The following is a 17,812-nucleotide window of genomic DNA, read 5'->3' as shown; positions in this document are numbered from 1 at the left end:
GGGTCCTGCCTTTGAGGCATTTTGCAGACAAGCCCAACAGAATTAAATATTTTTGAAACATTGATAAAAAGAGGCAAAGAAGTATTGGGTCTTGTTGGCAACGGTACCAAATCCAGACAAATATTCACACATTAGACTTCTTGGAGAACTGAAGAACCAGCAGAAACTCTATATGCGCATTTGTAGCCTAGCTAAAAGCTCCTTTTAGAGGACAGCGTACCTCTCAGCTCGCCGTGGCCCATCCTGCCAAGCCGCCCAATCACCACCCTCCATGGCAGCGACGTCACCTGGACCAGGCCCACGCACCACTCCCACAGCTTCTGCAAGCCCACTCGTCTGGCAGAGCTCTTTTTCCTGCGAGCCCTGCGGTGAGACATTATTGATGGAGCAGCGGTTAGTATTGACCAACGGGGTTATTTTGTTGCATATTCGGCGTTTCGAGAGCGCGCGCGCACCTGTTGGGTACGTCGATGCTGATGATGCAGGACTCCAGCAGCTCGCCGTGTTGGTCGGTGCAGGACGCCAGCAGCCAGCGCTGGTCGTGGGACAGGCAGTAGCCGACGAAAAGCACGTTGTACTTCTGCGACGCCTCGCCGAACGTCTCCCCGAGCTCCGTCTGCTTGTCTTTTATCGGAGCCAGGATGAAGGACGGCGTGTACAGGCGGAGACACTCGGGCCGCTGCGCAGACAAAAAAAAGCCCGTTAGTTTCTGACTGACGGCGGAGAGCTCGGCGAGGAGATCCGAGACGAAGCAAGCGCCGGAGCGGTCACCTCCGGGTTCTTGAGGGCCATGTCGAGGGCGAGGCCAGGCCCGAAGCCCGTCAAGGCCTTGAAGTTGGTGGAGTTTGGCAGAGGCCGACGACACTGGGTGTACACGGAGAAGGCCAGCGACTTCAGGTGCTGGCTGTAGATGTGGCGGTCGCCGCTGTGCACCGGTTGCAGCAGATACTGGCAGGGGACAATCTGAGAGATTAAAACAAAAAGAAAGAAATCATTAAAAAACTGGCCTCGGCAGCAGGGCATTCAAGGAACGGCTGAATCTTTCCAACCTTGGTTGACTTGAGACAGTGTGGACAGATTTATGTTGGACATTTCAGCCAGAAGATAATCATCCTTTATTTAAACTTTGATGAGTTTAATAACTCCTTGAACAGTAAACTGTATCCAAGCACTGATGTGCTAAAATATTTTACACACCAAGACCATCCAATATAGGAGGATTTTATAGTATGTACATCTATTCAATTCAATTTATTTATATAGCGCCAAATCATGAAACATGTCATCTCAAGGCACTTTACAAAATCAAGTTCAATCATATTATACAGATTGGGTCAGATTATACAGATTGGTCAAAAATGTCCTATATAAGGAAACCAGTTGATTGCATCAAAGTCCCGACAAGCAGCATTCACTCCTGGGGAAGCGTAGAGCCACAGGAAGAGTCATCTGCATTGTACATGGCTTTGCTGCAATCCCTCATACTGAGCAAGCATGAAGCGAGAGTGGGAAGAAAAACTCCCCATTAACGGGAAGGAAAACCTCCGGCAGAACCGGGCTCAGTATGAACGGTCATCAGCCTTTAAGGTTTTATGCACCATCACATAAAAGCTTTAAAATTAGGAGAAAAAAAAAAAGAACTTCAAACAAATCATTTAGAACAGGTCAGATTTTTAAAAGTTGACCTCATTAAAAAAATAAAAATATTCCCTTCAAAGTAACTGATCCAAGTGAAACAAATCAAGCTCAGATAATCAACCCCAACCCTTCATGCTTCACACGGTACTATTTAGAGGTTGTTTCAAAGGTTCCTGCACATTTTTCCTGGATGAATTAAAACACTTTTCCTGACGGACATTTCCAGAGTTCCTGGTTCCTTATGCACAAAATTTAAAATTCACCATAAATTTATGGCAGACATTTCTATAGTGGCCATGTTTGAACATGGAGTCTGGGAAATATTCTGACGTAGGAATTTACGAAGAAGGCAAGAAGAAAGGACACAAGGATGAACGGGAGTGATGGAATGGAGGACAAGGAAAGAAAGGAGAGAGAACAGAAATAAAGGACGGACAAAAAGACACAGAGAAGACACGTGAAAGGAAAGCAGGAAGTGAACAAGGAATGAAGGCCAAAAGGGAGACGCACAGGAATCACAATCAGAAAACGATGGAGGGAAGGAAGGACTGAGGCGACGAGGGTTGAAGGCGAGACCCAGGACAGCAGGAAAAGGAAGGATAGAAAGAACATTTCTTCCAACACCGTTATCTGACTTCACAGAGCCCACACTTAGAACAACAGTAAAGTGCTTAGAGATCCCACATCTAGTCACTGATGATGCCTTCCATCTCTCTGGTACCACAAAGCCTTAAGCTCCTGACCCGATAAAACCAAACACACACACAAAAACACACTGCAACCCTCATGCTGTTAAATCTCGAATCTGATTATCTAAGAATGTTACATTTATTTCGAAACGTTTGGATGTATCCAAACACATGTAAACACACCAGAGCCATAATAAAATCTATTTATTTTAGTACCTGTTGCTACTGTTGCACCAACACCGAAACCATTAGCTCATATATCCAACCCTCTAGTGTGTTTACGTCCCCCCCCCCACGTGGCATGTTGATGCAACTTTGTGTCACTGTATAACAAGCGGGCGCGGTTTCCACCTCCATTAGTCCCTGCTAATTACTCCCCCGCCTGCTCCATCGGCGGCAGCGGCGTACCTGCACGGAGACGGCGTTTCTGATGCGAGCCGGTAGGAACGGCAGCATCTCCATGTAGCAGCGCAGCAGGCCCAGAGTGTAAGTGCTGGAGTGGACCTCTTTGTCTGCGCTCTCGTAGCTGAAGGGATCAACGATGTAGACCACTATGGCGGGCGGGTAAGAAACGGCGTGGGACTCTCCATCTGTTGGCTTGCCTACTTTGTCTCTCTCCATTGTGCTGTTTGGACAAAAAAAAGAAAAGAAAGTTGCACAAAAATGGCAAAAATTATTTCATTTAAATACATCAGAAACATTAAAACATGTTATGGAACTAGGTAAAAATTTCAAATAACAGCTGAGATCAGAGATCAGTGGTAATAGTGAAGCATTTTAATTGCACTTAAAAAGTGACTTTTCAAAAACTGCATGTTCATTCAGTATTGAAATGCCTCGTATTTCAGTTATGAATGAACATCAAAACTTCATGTCACTCCAAGGAAAAATTACATTTTTTAGATGGTTCTAAATCCCTCAGATGCCGTGTCCGCCATCTTTTAAACGTAAACTACAGAACACATCAGTGATGTTAGCAGCCTAAAGCCGACACAAGTATGCCTGGTTTGGTGACAAATTTACCACTAAACCAAAACATTGGCGTAAATTTTGGTGCCGATATAATCACAGGCTGACAAACCCGCATAGAAAAGATTTAAAACTCTTATTAGTTGATGTAAAAACAAGGAGAGAGGCAACAAAAACCAGCTGCCGACCAGAAAAGTACGACTTTCAGCTTTTATAGCGCCTATAATCCGATTTTTTTCAGATCAGCGAACGCATCATGTGCAAGAGTTACAAGATTAAACGATAATTAAAAAAACCCTCTTCAGTGTAGAAGTTGTCAAAGAACGAGGAGGACTCAAAGTTTAGCCATTTTCTGTCAATTATATAAGAAGCCATTTAAAAACAGAGGCATGTACGCTGCTGCAACAGATGGCTAACGCTCAGCAGGTGCGGGTCACGCTCCTCCTTTGTAATGTTTTTGAGTTCTCTGGCGTTTCGTGCTTGATATTTTCAAAAAAAGGAGATGGCTGTCACAAAAAGTACTCGGGAGAGAATTAACCCGGGATGATTTCAGCAGACACATTGAAGGATTAAATAAAGCAGCTTTTCTTCAGAGTTCAACCTCTTTCCATCTTGGAACATTTTTGACTGAGAGATGCTGGCAGCCTTTAAGAAATCTCAGAGTTAATGTAAGGTTACATTTTCATACACACAGACGGCAACGTCAAATCTGCTAATTGCCGACGTAAAAAAGAGGCAAAACAAGCGCAAGATCTCACGTCCAAATCGTTTGGTCTGTTTAAAACGAGTAAACCGGTTTTACAGTGACTGCTCGCAGGCAGGTTGGATGCTTCTGTTCCTTTAGGAAATTAGGAAACTAATTCTTATAATCAGAACCAGATAAACTCGGTACTGGCAGGCCAGACCTTTAGGAAAACTGGGAAATCAGCCACAAAATCCTGATCTAAAAAAAAAAAAAACAAGCGGCCACATACCTCTCCTGTGTCTCCGCGGAGACCTGAGGCTGGCCGGATCCGTTTTCGGCCATCCCTCCAGCACCTTGCGGGTTCGACTGAGGTCCGTTCTGAGTAGTGCTGCCCTGCAGGCCTCCCGTCCCGAACGGCAAGTAGGAGCCCGGCTTGCCTGAGGCCATCGCTCCGTTAGTTTGAGAGCCTGAGGACGAGGAGGAGGGAGGGGTGCTGTTGACCTGTGCGGGCTGGGTGGAGCTGGTGCTGGTAGTGTTGGTGCTCTGAAGTCCTGAGGAGATGCTGGAAGAGCTGGAGGGCTGCGAGGCGGGCTTGGTGGGATTGCGCTGGGACAAGAGGGAGCTATCCAAAGGCAGCTCCGACAAATTTGGAGCTGAAAGAGTTCAAAAGATAGAAGGAATCCATTAGCTGTCGATGTTATGAATTAAAACAAGACGTGTGGTATTTTTGGCGTTGCGACCGACGCATTACCTAAATCGTAGCGACACACTTGAGCAAAGATTTTGAGCTTGTTAAAAGCGTCGTTGTTTCCTTCCCTGGCAGCCATCTTGAGGAACCAGTCGCTGAGGGGCTGCTCCGTCATGGTCCGGCCTTCTGCGGAGCCGACTGTCAGAACGCCCTCCGGGTGGCTCTTGCAGATGGGTTTGTGTTGCCCCAGCTGGCATGCCTGGTACCAGAGCGGCAGGGATTGCATTAGGGAAACAATGATTCGCTTTTTAGGACCTAAGAGTGGACTTTTTAACACCATTTTTACAAGTAATGAAAAGAAAACGCTGATGAATGTATAACTGGCAGCTGTAGTGGTCAGGTTATAAATATAGAAATGCCAAAACAAAACAAAACACAGAGACAAAATAATAATTAAAAAAAAAAATCAGCACTGCAAAAACAGATCTAAAAATAAGTAAAATGTTCTTAAAATGTGTGTTTTTGTCCTAGATTTGAGCAGGTAAATAATATTATCTGCCAATGGAATGAGCATTTTGACCCCTAAAATAAGATAATTAGACAAACCGCACTTGAAATAAGACGATGGAGATGAGTTGTTCCTATTTGAAGTGCAAAAATCTTATTCCATTGGCAGATTATCTTATTTACCTGCTCAAATCAAGGACAGATACACTCATTTTAAGAAAATTTTACTTATTTTTAGTTCCGTTTTTGCAGTGAGGAAAGGAAAAAAATGGCAAGGAAAAAAGAAACAATTGTAATTATGTCTGGAAATAAACACATTTTCCATACTTAATTGTATTTTCCCATGTTTATCAAATTCGGTAATTTTCCAGACTACCTGCCAAAGACGAGAAGCTTTCTATATAAAGTTGATTAACACGTTTTCTTCCCCCCAGATACATACCTCATACATAACACTTAGATCTTTGAAGAAGGTCTTGGCTCCACGGAGCAGCGACTGATTTTCTGGGCAGATGACAACGTAGGCCACGTCCCTCTGGGAACCGAAAGGATCCAGGAGCAGCTTCTCCCAGTAGGGCAGCCCAAACGGAGACAGCACCACAAAGTCATACTCAAAACCCACCAGAAAGGTTGGGATGGGCAGAGGCTCGGGAGACTCGTCTGTACCTGCGGTGAAATGGGAAGAAAGAGAAACGAGATTGGTTTTGCTGTCCGGGCTTCTTTGCATTTTGCAAACCAAAAGGCCAAATTTACCACACAAAAGCTCAGGCTTTAATCACGGAACCTGCAACAATCTAAGATCTAAAGCCACACTTCAAAAACAGATCTAAAAAATAAGTAAAATGTTCTTAAAGTTAGTGTATTTATCCTTGATTTGGGCAGGTAAATAAGATTATCTGCCAATGGAGTGAGTATTTTGACCCCTAAAAAAGGATAATTAGATATACTGCACTTGAAATAAGATGACGGAGATAAATTGTTCCTATTTTAGGTGCAAAAATCTTATTCCATTGGCAAATCATCTTATTTACCTGCTCAAATCAAGGACAAATACACAAATTTTAAGAACATTTTACGTATTTCTAGTTCCGTTTTTGCAGTGCAGTGTAGCGGAAAGTCTGAACATTCCAGAAAATGTGTAGTCTTCGGAGCTTTAATACCTTCATTTTAAAAGAGCATTTTATACTTGTTAAAGGCAATATTCCCAGAGGTAAACACTCGAGGGTTTCTAAGGCCAAACCAAATTCATTCAGACAACCATTTTTCTCTCTTAAACACCACATGTCATTACTGGTTTCAGTACTGAAAAAAAAAAAAGCGTTTTCATTTTAGAGCTTTCACATGTCAGGTAAAAATTTTTTTTTTTTTTTAAATAGAAATATCTGCTTGCAAGGTTTACACTAGTGAGCGCTTTTGTTAAATGCATGACTTTCTGCTCGTATCGTTTTAAAATGCTGCTTCTTTTACATCTCACCTTTGATAACCACAGACCGCGCCTGTGAATGAGCACTCAGCTGGGCGGACTTTCAAGGGTAACTTCTATGTTTTTATGAATGGAGTTATATTTTATGATCTGCCCCGGATTTTATGAATCAAAAGTATGGCTGAAGTACTGGATTGATGGAGAGATACAGATGAAAGTATGTTTGGACTACGGGATGGACTAAACGGATCAATGGTCAGACAGATGGATGCAACCCTTCTATTTGCCTCTTTTACTAAAAACAAACAAACATGGGAAACAGCTTAGAGCAACTTTCAAAAAGCATATGGTTCATATAGACAAAAAGATGGGGGATACAGTCTCAACATACTAATGTTTCTATACTTCATCATTTTCCTCCCCATTATTATATAGAGCTCAATATTTCAACACGATGAAGGGACTAGAGCTGGACGATATAGAATACAAGCATATCGATAAAATAGAAATCATATTGATTCAATATCGATAATTATCAAAATAATTAAAAATATACATTTTAAGTGCAGTCCTGGCCATTTTATGAGCTAATTTTAAATAAAAGGATTCAAACAACCCTTTATTCAACCAACTTTTTACGAAAACTGTAAGTGTTAAAAAAAAAAAAAAAGAACATGTGCTCTCTGAAGGCTGATGGAGCTTTCCTGGGTTTGTGATTGGTTGGGAGGATGCAGTGACTGTAGTTTTAACCTACATGATAGGCTAGAATGCACTGTTCTTTTATTGAACTTTTTATTGACCCCTGTTTTTTTTTATATTGAACCACACGTCTATTGATCGATATATATTGTTATTGAATTATCGTCCAGCCCTAGAAGGGACCCTGTATTGTTGGTAAAGGCGCTCTCTACAGACTCTCTTCTCCACATACCGTAGGAGCCTCTCCCGGCCATTTTGTGGAACTGCTGCCAGGTGAGCGGTCCCTGAACGCCCCAGGAGCGCACGCTCTTCTTCTGAATGGTGTCCTGAAGCGCAGGTTGAAGGGACAACAGCACGCGCAGGACGTCCTGAGAGAACAGCTTGCTCATGTCTGCAGCTACACCAGGAAGAGGGAAAGACGCAAGCTTAATCTCGGAACACACGGCAGAAAAAAAAAATCATCGCGTTAAAACGTACGCGAAGCAATAAAACCATGCTTACATTTGCATTTGGGCCACTGATGAAGGCTGGTGCTTTTCACTAGTGTTTCGTCCACTTTGCCGCCCGACATGTTGTCCATGAACTGCCTGCCGTGCTCCAGCGCCATGTAGCAGTCGTTGTAGCAGTCCCTCTCTTCGACCCGGAGGAAGGAGCTGAGGGCCGAGCTCAGTTTGGGCCACTCCACGCCCGCCATGGGGGCCAGCGGGTTGGTGCACTGGTCCTGCAGCAGAAGGATCAGATCATCTGGGGGCTTCTCCTTCAGACTGCCTCTCAGCTCGTCGAAGCGGCGCTCGGTGTCCCGGCCGGCGTCCGAGCCGCGCCCCACCACGTCCAGCTCGTCCTCCAGGAAGAGCCCGGCCGACTGGCCGAAGCGGCGGTTGGCGACGGCGCTGAAGCCGCAGGTGCACGGGTACTGCTCCTCGCCGTTGTCTTTGAGGTAGACGCCCACGTCCGCTCCCCGGATGTTCATGTTGCAGACGCACACGCAGCAGCTGTCGAAGTTGCAGTCCTTGAAGAGGTTCATGACCGACTCCGAGAGGATGAGGGTGACGTAGAGGCTGTGGGCCTCCGGGATGGAGGGCACGGTGGCCGGCTCCACGGAGCTGAGAGGCCGACAGGTGGAGGGCGTGGAGGCCGGCGAGTACAGGTCCGAGTTCTCGTACTTGAGCGAGCCCTGCACGCTGGACGGGCCGCGGGGCGTGCGCGGGGTGCGCGGCGTGCGGGGGGTGGGCACGGAGAAGCGCGGCGTGGCCGGGGACGGCAGGATGCCGGGGCCGCTGTTGCTGGGAGGAGCGCTGCCGGCCAAGAAGGGCGTGTTGGTCTGCGGGGTGAAGGGCTGGTTGTAGTCCGGCTCCACACTGGGGACGTTACTGTTAACGGGAAAATGCAATGATTAAAATCAAAAAGGCCTTCAAGAACGGGTTAATAATCGTGTTGCTGATTAGACTTAGACAAACTTTGTCATTTTGTGTGCACAGAGTGCGTACAGGATGAAATTTTGTTTGCATACAGCTTGAGAATTTCAGTAAATTGCAGTGGATTTCAAAATAAAGTAACTTTGCAGGATAATAAAGTAACTTTGCAGGATAAAAAAGTAACTTTGCAGGATAAATTAAGTAACTTTGCAGGATAAATAAAGTAACTTTGCAAGATAAATAAAGTAACTTTGCAAGATAAATAAAGTAACTTTGCAAGATAAATAAAGTAACTTTGCAGGATAAATTAAGTAACTTTGCAGGATAAGTAACTTTGCAGGATAAGTAACTTTGCAGGATAAGTAACTTTGCAGGATAAGTAACTTTGCAGGATAAATTAAGTAACTTTGCAGGATAAGTAACTTTGCAGGATAAATTAAGTAACTGCAGGATAAATTAAGTAACTTTGCAGGACAAATAAAGTAACTTTGCAGGATAAATAAAGTAACTTTGCAGGATAAATAAAGTAACTTTGCAGGATAAATAAAGTAACTTTGCAGGACAATAAAGTAACTTGGCAGTAAAATTATTATCCTGCAAAGTTACTTTATTTATCCTGCAAAGTATTATATTTTAACATGATGAAAGGACTAGGGCTGGACGATATAGAATACAAGCATATCGATAAAATAGAAATCATATTGATCAATATCAATAATTATCAAAATAATTCAAAATATACATTTTAAGTGCAGTCCTGGCCATTTTATGCTGTTGCTTAATGAGCTAATTTTAAATAAAAGGATTCAAACAACCCTTTATTCAACCAACGTTTTACGAAAACTAAGTGTTAAAAAAGAAAAAAAAGAACATGTGCTCTCTGAAGGCTGATGGAGCTTTCCTGGGTTTGTGATTGGTTGGGAGGATGCAATGACTGTAGTTTTAACCTACATGATAGGCTAGAATCCACTGTTCTTTTATCGTCCAGCCTAGAAGGGACCCTGTATTGTTGGTAAAGTTACTTTGCAGGATAATAAAGTAACTTGTCAGGATAAATAAAGTAACTTGTCAGGATAAATGAAGTAACTTTGCAGGATAAATAAAGTTACTTTGCAGGATAAATAAAGTAACTTGTCAGGATAAATAAAGTAACTTGTCAGGATAAATAAAGTAACTTGTCAGGATAATAAAGTAACTTTGCAGGAAAGTAAAGTAATTTTGCAGAATAAAAAAAAATAAAATAAAAATGATTACCTATCTTTGGTGAGGAGACTGACGCTCGACACGGGGGGCATCAGCTCCATTTTCCCCATCGTCCAGCTGGGCGTGTACACGCAGTCCTCAGACAGCTTGACGGGCAACAGACACTGGCTGGGGAGCGTCTTTAGGGGGGCGTACATGGAACAGCCCATGATGGATTGACACGTCTCTGGCTTGTAGACGAAGGAGAAATCCTGCAAACAGAAACAAATCACTTTTTAAAAATCAAATTAAAAATAAATAAAAAGTGCTTGTACAGTTCTGTGTTAGTCGCCCTTCCACTTCGTCACCAGCGGCACCTTGATTTCCGACGGCTTCGGGCTGCAGAATCCCTCCTCCACCTCGATCTTGAAGTGGTTGTTGAGCTGGCTGCTGTCCAACAGGGTGAGGCCCGCCCCCGTTTCCAGGCCGTCCTTGGTCCCCGAGTTCCCGGGGGAGTAGCCGTTTTGATCCAGGGACGGCGGGGTGGGATACATCATCATGAGGTCTGCTGAACCCACAGAAATTAGACATTAATGAGTAAAAATGACAGCGGGTGTTGCACAACGATGAATACAGCATCTATACCCTAGAACTTTGGGGGGGTTTTTTGCGTTTTGTCTCATCACAAAACACAAAATGTATGTATTTTGACAGGTTTTATGTGATAGTCTGATAGAAAGCAGTCAACAATTCAAAGTAGAAGGACGAGTACGTGATTTATGGACATGTCTCGGGTCCATTTACTCTTAGACCCCTAAATAAAATCTAGAGCATCCAATAGCCATCAGAAGACCAAGAAACACATGAAACAGTAGAGTTATAGAACGTCGATATAAAACTATAAAGGATGTTAAGGTTTATATATATATATATATATATATATATATATATATATATATATATATATATATATATATATATATATATATATATATATATATATATATATATATATATATATATATATATATAAAGTGTACCAAACTTTAAACACTTCAAAGTTTCAACCTATCATCCAAAAATGGAGAGGAGAACTAAAAAAAAAAAAAGAGAAGATTCACAACTTGGGGAGAATCTGTACATAGAACAGGTATTAAAAGTCTACAAATTTGGCCTTTATGAAATAATGGGGGTTACTAAAAGATAGCCATAAGAAGTCCTATTTGAAATTGGGCACAAGCCGTGTAGGCGACAATGATGTGAAAAGAAGGAAATGTTTACTTTCTGGCCTTTACGGAAAACCAACACTGCGTTTATCCACCGTCCAAGTGAACGGCGGCATTATGTTACGTAGATGTCTGTCTTTAGCTGAGACATGGAAGTTGGTCGGAGTTGATGGGAAGAAGGAGCTAAATACAGGGTAATCCTTAAAGAAAACCTGCAGGAGCCTGTGAAAAACTCCAGACTGGGAACAGGTTCCCCTCCCTAATAAACAACCAGAGCTACAAAGGAAGGGAACGGATGGAAGAGTATAGAGACTAAGAAAGTAGAGCACATAACCCCAGTTCTAAAATCCTTACACTGGCTCCCTGTATCTCAGAGAATAGACTTTAAAATACTTCTGTTAGTCTATAAATCCCTGAATGGCTTAGCACCTAAATACATCACAGACTTGTTATCAGGGCATCAACCCTCCAGACCACTCAGGTCTTCTGGCTCCAGCCTACTCTGCATACCTAGAACCAGAACTAAACATGGAGAAGCAGCATTTAGTTCCTATGCTCCGCTTATCTGGAACAAACTTCCAGAAAATTGTAAAGGTGCGGAAAGCCTGAGTTCCTTTAAATCAAGATTCAAAACACATTTGTTTAGGATTGCCTTCAACTGCTCCAGTTAACTGAATCACCACTTTTTTGTTCTATTTTCTATCTACATTTTATTCCTACTTGCTTTTATTCTGTTTGATTTTGCTATATTTTAATCATGTAAAGCACTTTGCATTGTCCCTGTACTGAATTGTGCTATATAAATAAATTTGCCTTGCCTTTGCCTTGCCTATTCATTCAATGGCCGGACCTACGTTTCTTTTTAATCTTTAATTATCAAAAAAGATTTTCAATCTACTTTACAATCGAGACACATGTTTTATTGGTCTATCACCAAGAAACCCCAATACCACGACAAAAGGTGAAAAAGTTAAAATAAAATAAAAAATAAAAAAGGCTGCAAATAGTACGTCTACATACACGACGACAAGGGATCAGAGCGTTCCGGTTTGGGCTCTTTAGGGTTGGTCTTGCCGTCCGTACCGACGCCTGCTCTTCTGGATCCAGGCTGGAGGAGGAAAAGCAGCTTTCATCATTGCAAGTTCTCCCTGAACGCCGACGAGCATCCGGACATTTACACGGGAATATCTAATCAGAGGCTTTCTTCCTCCGACTCTTCAGGCATCACTCACCTCCTGCTCGTCCTCGTCGGAGTTGAACATCTTTTCGAGGTCGCTGAGGGACACGACCAAGTCTTTCTCGTGGATGAGGCTGGTTGAGGCGGAAGGTTTACTGCCTGATGGACCTTGACCGTCTGCGAAGCGGCAGAAATCGAAGGGAAACGTTCAGTAAGACGACTCTGAACGCCTCGTTTGAATGAACGTCAAAGCTGAAGGACAACTCACCATCTGAGGATGTTGCCGTCCCGCCGTCGTCCAGCTGAGTCCAAAAAAAGAAAGATTCAGCAACTTTCCAACTTTGATGTAGACTGATCAAGGTTATCTTTATGTATATAAATACACACAGCAACCCACCCCCCTTTAGACTTTGATATAATGAAAAGTAGTCAGTGTACAGCTTGTCCCCTCAAAATAACTCAATACAGCCATAATGTATAAATGTGAGTCCAGCTACAAATGAAAAATGACCAAATTGTGCCCAATTAGCCGGTTTCCCTCTGGTGTCAAGTGACTCGTTAGTGACACAGGGTCTCAGGTGTGAATGGGGCGCAGGTGTGCTAGATTTGGTGTAATTGCTCTCTCATACGGCTCAGCCAGTGTTCAACATGGCACCTCATGGCAAACAACTCTCTGAGGATGCTTAAAAAACCAAAACACAATTGTTGCTCAAAAGACGGTGGAAGCTCTAAGAAGATCATGGCCAAGACCCCCTCCCCATGATTCATTGGGGGATGTGCTCACTCATTTCTGCGTATTATATCTGCATCTCTATCAATGCCTCTCCATCTGTACTACGCTTTTCACAAAAATAACTTTTCACAGGGAAAATTTGAAACAAACAGGGTTAAAGATAAAAAAATAAATAAAATTACTAGAATAAACACTAGAGCTTTAACCAGAGGAGACTGTAATGTTCAGCGGCGTAGGACCAAATTTGGTCAAATGGTTGCATCCATCAGAGGAGCACAGTTAAGTAACACACTGCCACACTGCAAATTCTCCTTGAAACATTGGTTGAAAACTAACCAGACATGTGTTCACAGGTAAATTGATCTGTTTCCATGGGCCTGTTACCCTAATTTTCTTGTTAACCTAATTTTATTGTGATTTTTATGTTATTGGCATCTTATCTGTTTGTGTCCACTCTGTTCTCTCCTGTAGTGTCTTGTTTAATGTTCACTGTTTTTACCTGCCTTAGGACAGCGGATGCAAATTAGCTGTTGTGCTAATTCTGGCATATTTACATTGATGCTTTATGCAGGGTGCTTGCTCTTTTTCCAAATTAAAATTCCAGACTTTTTCCAGACTTTTTTAAAACTGATATTTTTTTTCCCCAAGACCTTAACTTTATGTACTTGTATACTTGTGTGCCTACTGCCTACTTCGTTGGTTGAGATTGTACAAACTGTTTATTAGAAATGTTAATTTTTATAGGCTAGTATTCAATGAATAAATGCATTATTCACAGTAAATTATGCTTTTACTGATGAAAACGTTTCAAAACATGAAAATCACAACTACATGAATTTCACATCAAACAAGTGTTTGATTCCATTAGGCTAATACAGTACGTGACCAGTTAGTAAAATTATAGTTTTATAGCCTACCTTCCTATTTCTCATTTCACACACTGCAAAACCGGAACTAAATATTAGTAAATTATTCTTGAAATGAGTGTATTTGTACCTTATTTAAGCAGGTAAATAAGATAACCTGCCAATGAAATAAGACTTTTAAACTTAAAATAGGAAGACCTCATCTCCATCAACTTATTTCAAGTGCATTTTATCCAATTATCTTATTTTAGGGATAAGAATACTTATTCCATTGGCAGATAATCTTATTTACCTGCTCAAATCAAGGACAAATGCACTAATTTCGAGAACATTTTACTTATTTTTAGTTCTGTTTTTGCAGTGCAATGCCTTTGAGCATACTGTAAAATTCTACCACACATTTTTTCCCCATACTTTATTAAGACTTTCACACAAAATTCAAGACTTTTCAAGGTCTGGAAAACAGTGTTTCAAAATTCCATACTTATTAAAGACTTTCAAGACTTGCGCAAGCACCCTGTTTATGCTGACATGTTGATGAATGTGCATTGTCCTAATTCAAATAAATAAAATAAAATAAAAAGATAAAAGGTGCGCTCCATAATGAATGAATATTCACAGGGTGTGTTGAAAATCTACCCCCCCCCCAGCTAATGGAAGTAGACTTCCCACCTTCTGCTTTTTGCTGCCGTCCTTCTCGGGTCCCATCTTGTCCCTCTTCTCCGCAATGCTGAATTCGTCGTCCCCGTCTACAAAGGCGTACGGGTCGGACTCCTCGCCGTGTTCTCCATCCCCCGCGGAGGAGCCGAGGTGGCTGTTCCTCCGCTGGGCGTATGTCCGGACCAGGTCTTGCGACACTTTGAGGGGCTGTGAGGAGTTGCACATGAGCCTGAGAAGAAAGAGAGAAACGGTTAGGGATGTGCACGGGCTTTTCTTCCTCCGGATCTGCTTTGATCGCACGTCAAGAGAAGTGGGGGGAAAAAAGCTTACTCGGTGACAGAGACCACCGCGTCGGCGCCTCCTCCGGAATCCTCTCGCGTTTTATCCATGGGTAACTGGGGCGTCGTGAAGTTGGAGGTTTTCTTCCTGGGCAAGTTGAAATACTTCCAGGGGTTGTGAGTGGAGTCTTCGCCGGGGTTCACGGCTGAACCTATGAACACCGTGGGCTCCAAGGCGTCGTTGAAGTTCGAGGGGAAGGACGCGGCCTCCGGCGGCGGCTCCTCCGCGGGGCCCTTCTGAGGCATCAGGCAGGGCTCCACTGACGGCGGGTAGAACGGCTGGTGGATGGGCGTCGACGAGTTCTTGGCGCCGCCCGGCGTCAGGTCGCCGTGGTCGCAGGGCTGAGGGCTGAGCGGAGGGGGAGGCGGGGAGCCGGCGAGGTCCGTGGGAGGGCCGTGCGGGTGGAGGGTGGGGGCTTTGGGCAGCGCCGTGTCCATGTGGTGCAAGCTGGGGTAGGAGCCCTCCTCCTGCGGCCTCGGGCAGAGTCTGGGGGTCTGCGGCTCCAGGGACGGCTCCTCACTCACGGAGTTGCGGTGGTGGAAGGGCGTCTGTGGCCTCCTTTGCTGCTTCTCGCCCTTCTCCAGCTTCTCGCCCAGTTTGTGCTTGGCGGCGGGCTGGGGCGGCTGGCCTGATGACGGCGGGTGTCCTGAGGTGCTGCTGGATCGCTGCTTCGGATTTTTAGGCCTGGGTAGAAAAGCAACGGCGTTTGAGATACTTTGTGCACGTAACCGAGAAATCGGCTGTTCACCAGAACGCCAGGATTTCTAGCTTAAACATTCCCAGCTGATAAACAGCTAAGAGAGAACGCTGTTATTGAGGGTGGAAGACTTAAAGTTTAATATTTCGCAACATCAGTACGGTTTTCCAAAGGCTAGTCTGAAACTTGTGTGTTTCATTTATGCTGCAAGAGAGCGGGACTTAACACAGGTAACAGGAAGGCTGTTTTATCTTGTAACCTGTCAACATCTTCTCTTCATGTCTATATCCAGGATGTAAACATGGAGACTGTTGTTTTAGCAATGTCGACCTCACAGTCCACTAATATAAAAAGGGCAATCTCATATTGGAATATCGAACAAGAGTTTAAAAAAGCAGAAATCAAACAAATTCATTAAAACACAGTAATATCCGCGCTAGCATTTATCTCCATTCATTTTGATGATCCAACCCTATTCTTAACTAAAACCAAATTCTGTCTCCAAAAATTATTTTCTTTGGTAAAAATTGTAATTTTCAAAGGAAATGTTATGACCTACATAACCGCTGAGAAGCTAGTCGACGGCCACTGGCACCTAGCCTGGCCAGCCAGACTGATATGCCGTAAACACAGCAATCAGATAACTACAGATGTGACGCAAACTCCAAACAACGTGCTTTGTTTTAACTCTTAGAGCGGCCAGTTGAGTTTTTAAGAATACATTCAGCTCATTCAGGATAAAATAAAGGGCATCATGAAAACATGGCATCTCGACTGTTATGTTTACAGAAAACTGCATTATGGGTAAAGAGAGACGCATCGCAGACTCCCGTTCCCAGCGCTGTGATTGGTCTGGCAGGCTTCAGACCGGACCAATCACAGTCAGTCCGGCGGTCCAGGCTAACTGACACCCTCCACAAGGCGGGTAAACAAATAAAGCTTATCGCTAAAAGAAACTGGGATAGCTGCAGCTTATTTAAGAGAGCTGTTTCCAGGACATGGGCTACATCTCTTTATGCGTCAAGTCACTCTTTTTGATTCTATCCAAATTTACCGAGGTGCCCCCTGTAGGATTACCAAAAAAAAAAAAGGGAGCTGCATTGTGTTTTTGTAGAGAAAGCATAACGACAGGGTGCCGAGCGGGGAGCTGTGCTATTGTGCGAGGCAGTCTGGGGTAGCAGAGAAACACGTTTGTGGTGCAGGACGTGTATGAGAGCTGTCAAACAGTGGTGAGGTGTGCTGCAGGTGTGGGAAAAAAAAAAAAAAAACAGTTCAAGAGTGGTGAGATGCCAGGGAGGAGGCCTAGAGGAAGACCAAAGAGGAGATTTATGGATGGAGTGAAAGAGGACGCGAAGGTAGTTGGCGTGAGAGACGATGATGCAGGAGATGGGAGACAAATGCCTCGCTGTGGCGACCCCTGAGAGGGAGAAGTCAAAAGAACACCTGCAGGATAATAAAAGTTTGAAATATATTTCAAATATTAAAACGCAGTTTTAAAGCGTCTGCTGCCTTATCTCCTCTGTGATGGTGCCTTTGCTCCTAATATAACAAATGACCATTCATGCAGAACAGCTAGAGAAAAAATATTTCTATCTTCTTGTGGTTCTTAGGAAGAGTTTGTTGAAGGTCGAAATCTGTCTCAGCACCGCCCAAAAAAAAAAATGGCCACAAAGGTCTCAGCAGAGCATCACCACTGTCTTTGAAATAAATAAATACTGACAGGTCTGTGTTCTTGGTTTACCTTGAACAATTGCAAGTCGGCCTGTGAGTCGGTTTCAACAAATCCCAGAGTCCGCTTTTGTCTGACTCCTCCTCACAGGCGCCGTTTGTCAAGGTTGTAAACTTCCTCCTGGTAAGCGAAGCAAAGCCACAGTTTTCAGGTCAGGACGGCAGGAATAAATCAGCCAGGAAAAAAACGTTCGATCCGTTTTTTTTCAGAAAACGCACGGGCGGTGAACATACTTGTTCCCTGCGCGGTTTATGTTGTACTCCTGCCACACCGTTTCCACCATCTGGCCGGAAAGCCTGCGGGGGATTTTTCCACCGTGAAGAGTGTTGTTGGAGCTGTAGCAATCAGACCCCGAAGACAACTTCAGCCATCTCTGGGCAGGCTGGTAGTCTAAGGGGAGGAAAGCAAAAGACGGAGGGGAACCAACGATGTTAGTCTGGAGGATACTACAGGGGGAAAAAAAGAGCTTGTGAGATTAATGTCCGGGTCT

General features: G+C 43.7%; 1 protein-coding gene across 1 annotated transcript in view; it reads right to left on the bottom strand.

The window, feature by feature from the left end:
- Nucleotides 1–17,812, bottom strand: part of LOC105939705 (mediator of RNA polymerase II transcription subunit 13-like) — a 42,791-nt gene that overhangs the window by 6,457 nt on the left and 18,522 nt on the right. Inside the window, exons 9-24 of the mRNA XM_036150075.1 lie at nt 14,888–15,580; nt 14,570–14,786; nt 12,567–12,600; nt 12,354–12,475; nt 12,142–12,229; nt 10,273–10,463; nt 9,968–10,167; nt 7,800–8,668; nt 7,531–7,695; nt 5,619–5,842; nt 4,733–4,928; nt 4,271–4,634; nt 2,736–2,952; nt 772–963; nt 456–679; nt 221–363 (exon numbers count right to left, since the gene is read on the bottom strand). Coding sequence (XP_036005968.1) covers nt 221–363; nt 456–679; nt 772–963; nt 2,736–2,952; nt 4,271–4,634; nt 4,733–4,928; nt 5,619–5,842; nt 7,531–7,695; nt 7,800–8,668; nt 9,968–10,167; nt 10,273–10,463; nt 12,142–12,229; nt 12,354–12,475; nt 12,567–12,600; nt 14,570–14,786; nt 14,888–15,580 — 4,139 coding nt within the window. The remainder of the gene's footprint in view (nt 1–220; nt 364–455; nt 680–771; nt 964–2,735; nt 2,953–4,270; nt 4,635–4,732; nt 4,929–5,618; nt 5,843–7,530; nt 7,696–7,799; nt 8,669–9,967; nt 10,168–10,272; nt 10,464–12,141; nt 12,230–12,353; nt 12,476–12,566; nt 12,601–14,569; nt 14,787–14,887; nt 15,581–17,812) is intronic.

Source organism: Fundulus heteroclitus, chromosome 18, assembly GCF_011125445.2.
Source record: "Fundulus heteroclitus isolate FHET01 chromosome 18, MU-UCD_Fhet_4.1, whole genome shotgun sequence".
Taxonomy (NCBI): domain Eukaryota; kingdom Metazoa; phylum Chordata; class Actinopteri; order Cyprinodontiformes; family Fundulidae; genus Fundulus; species Fundulus heteroclitus.
This window is presented reverse-complemented; position numbering and strand designations above follow the sequence as displayed.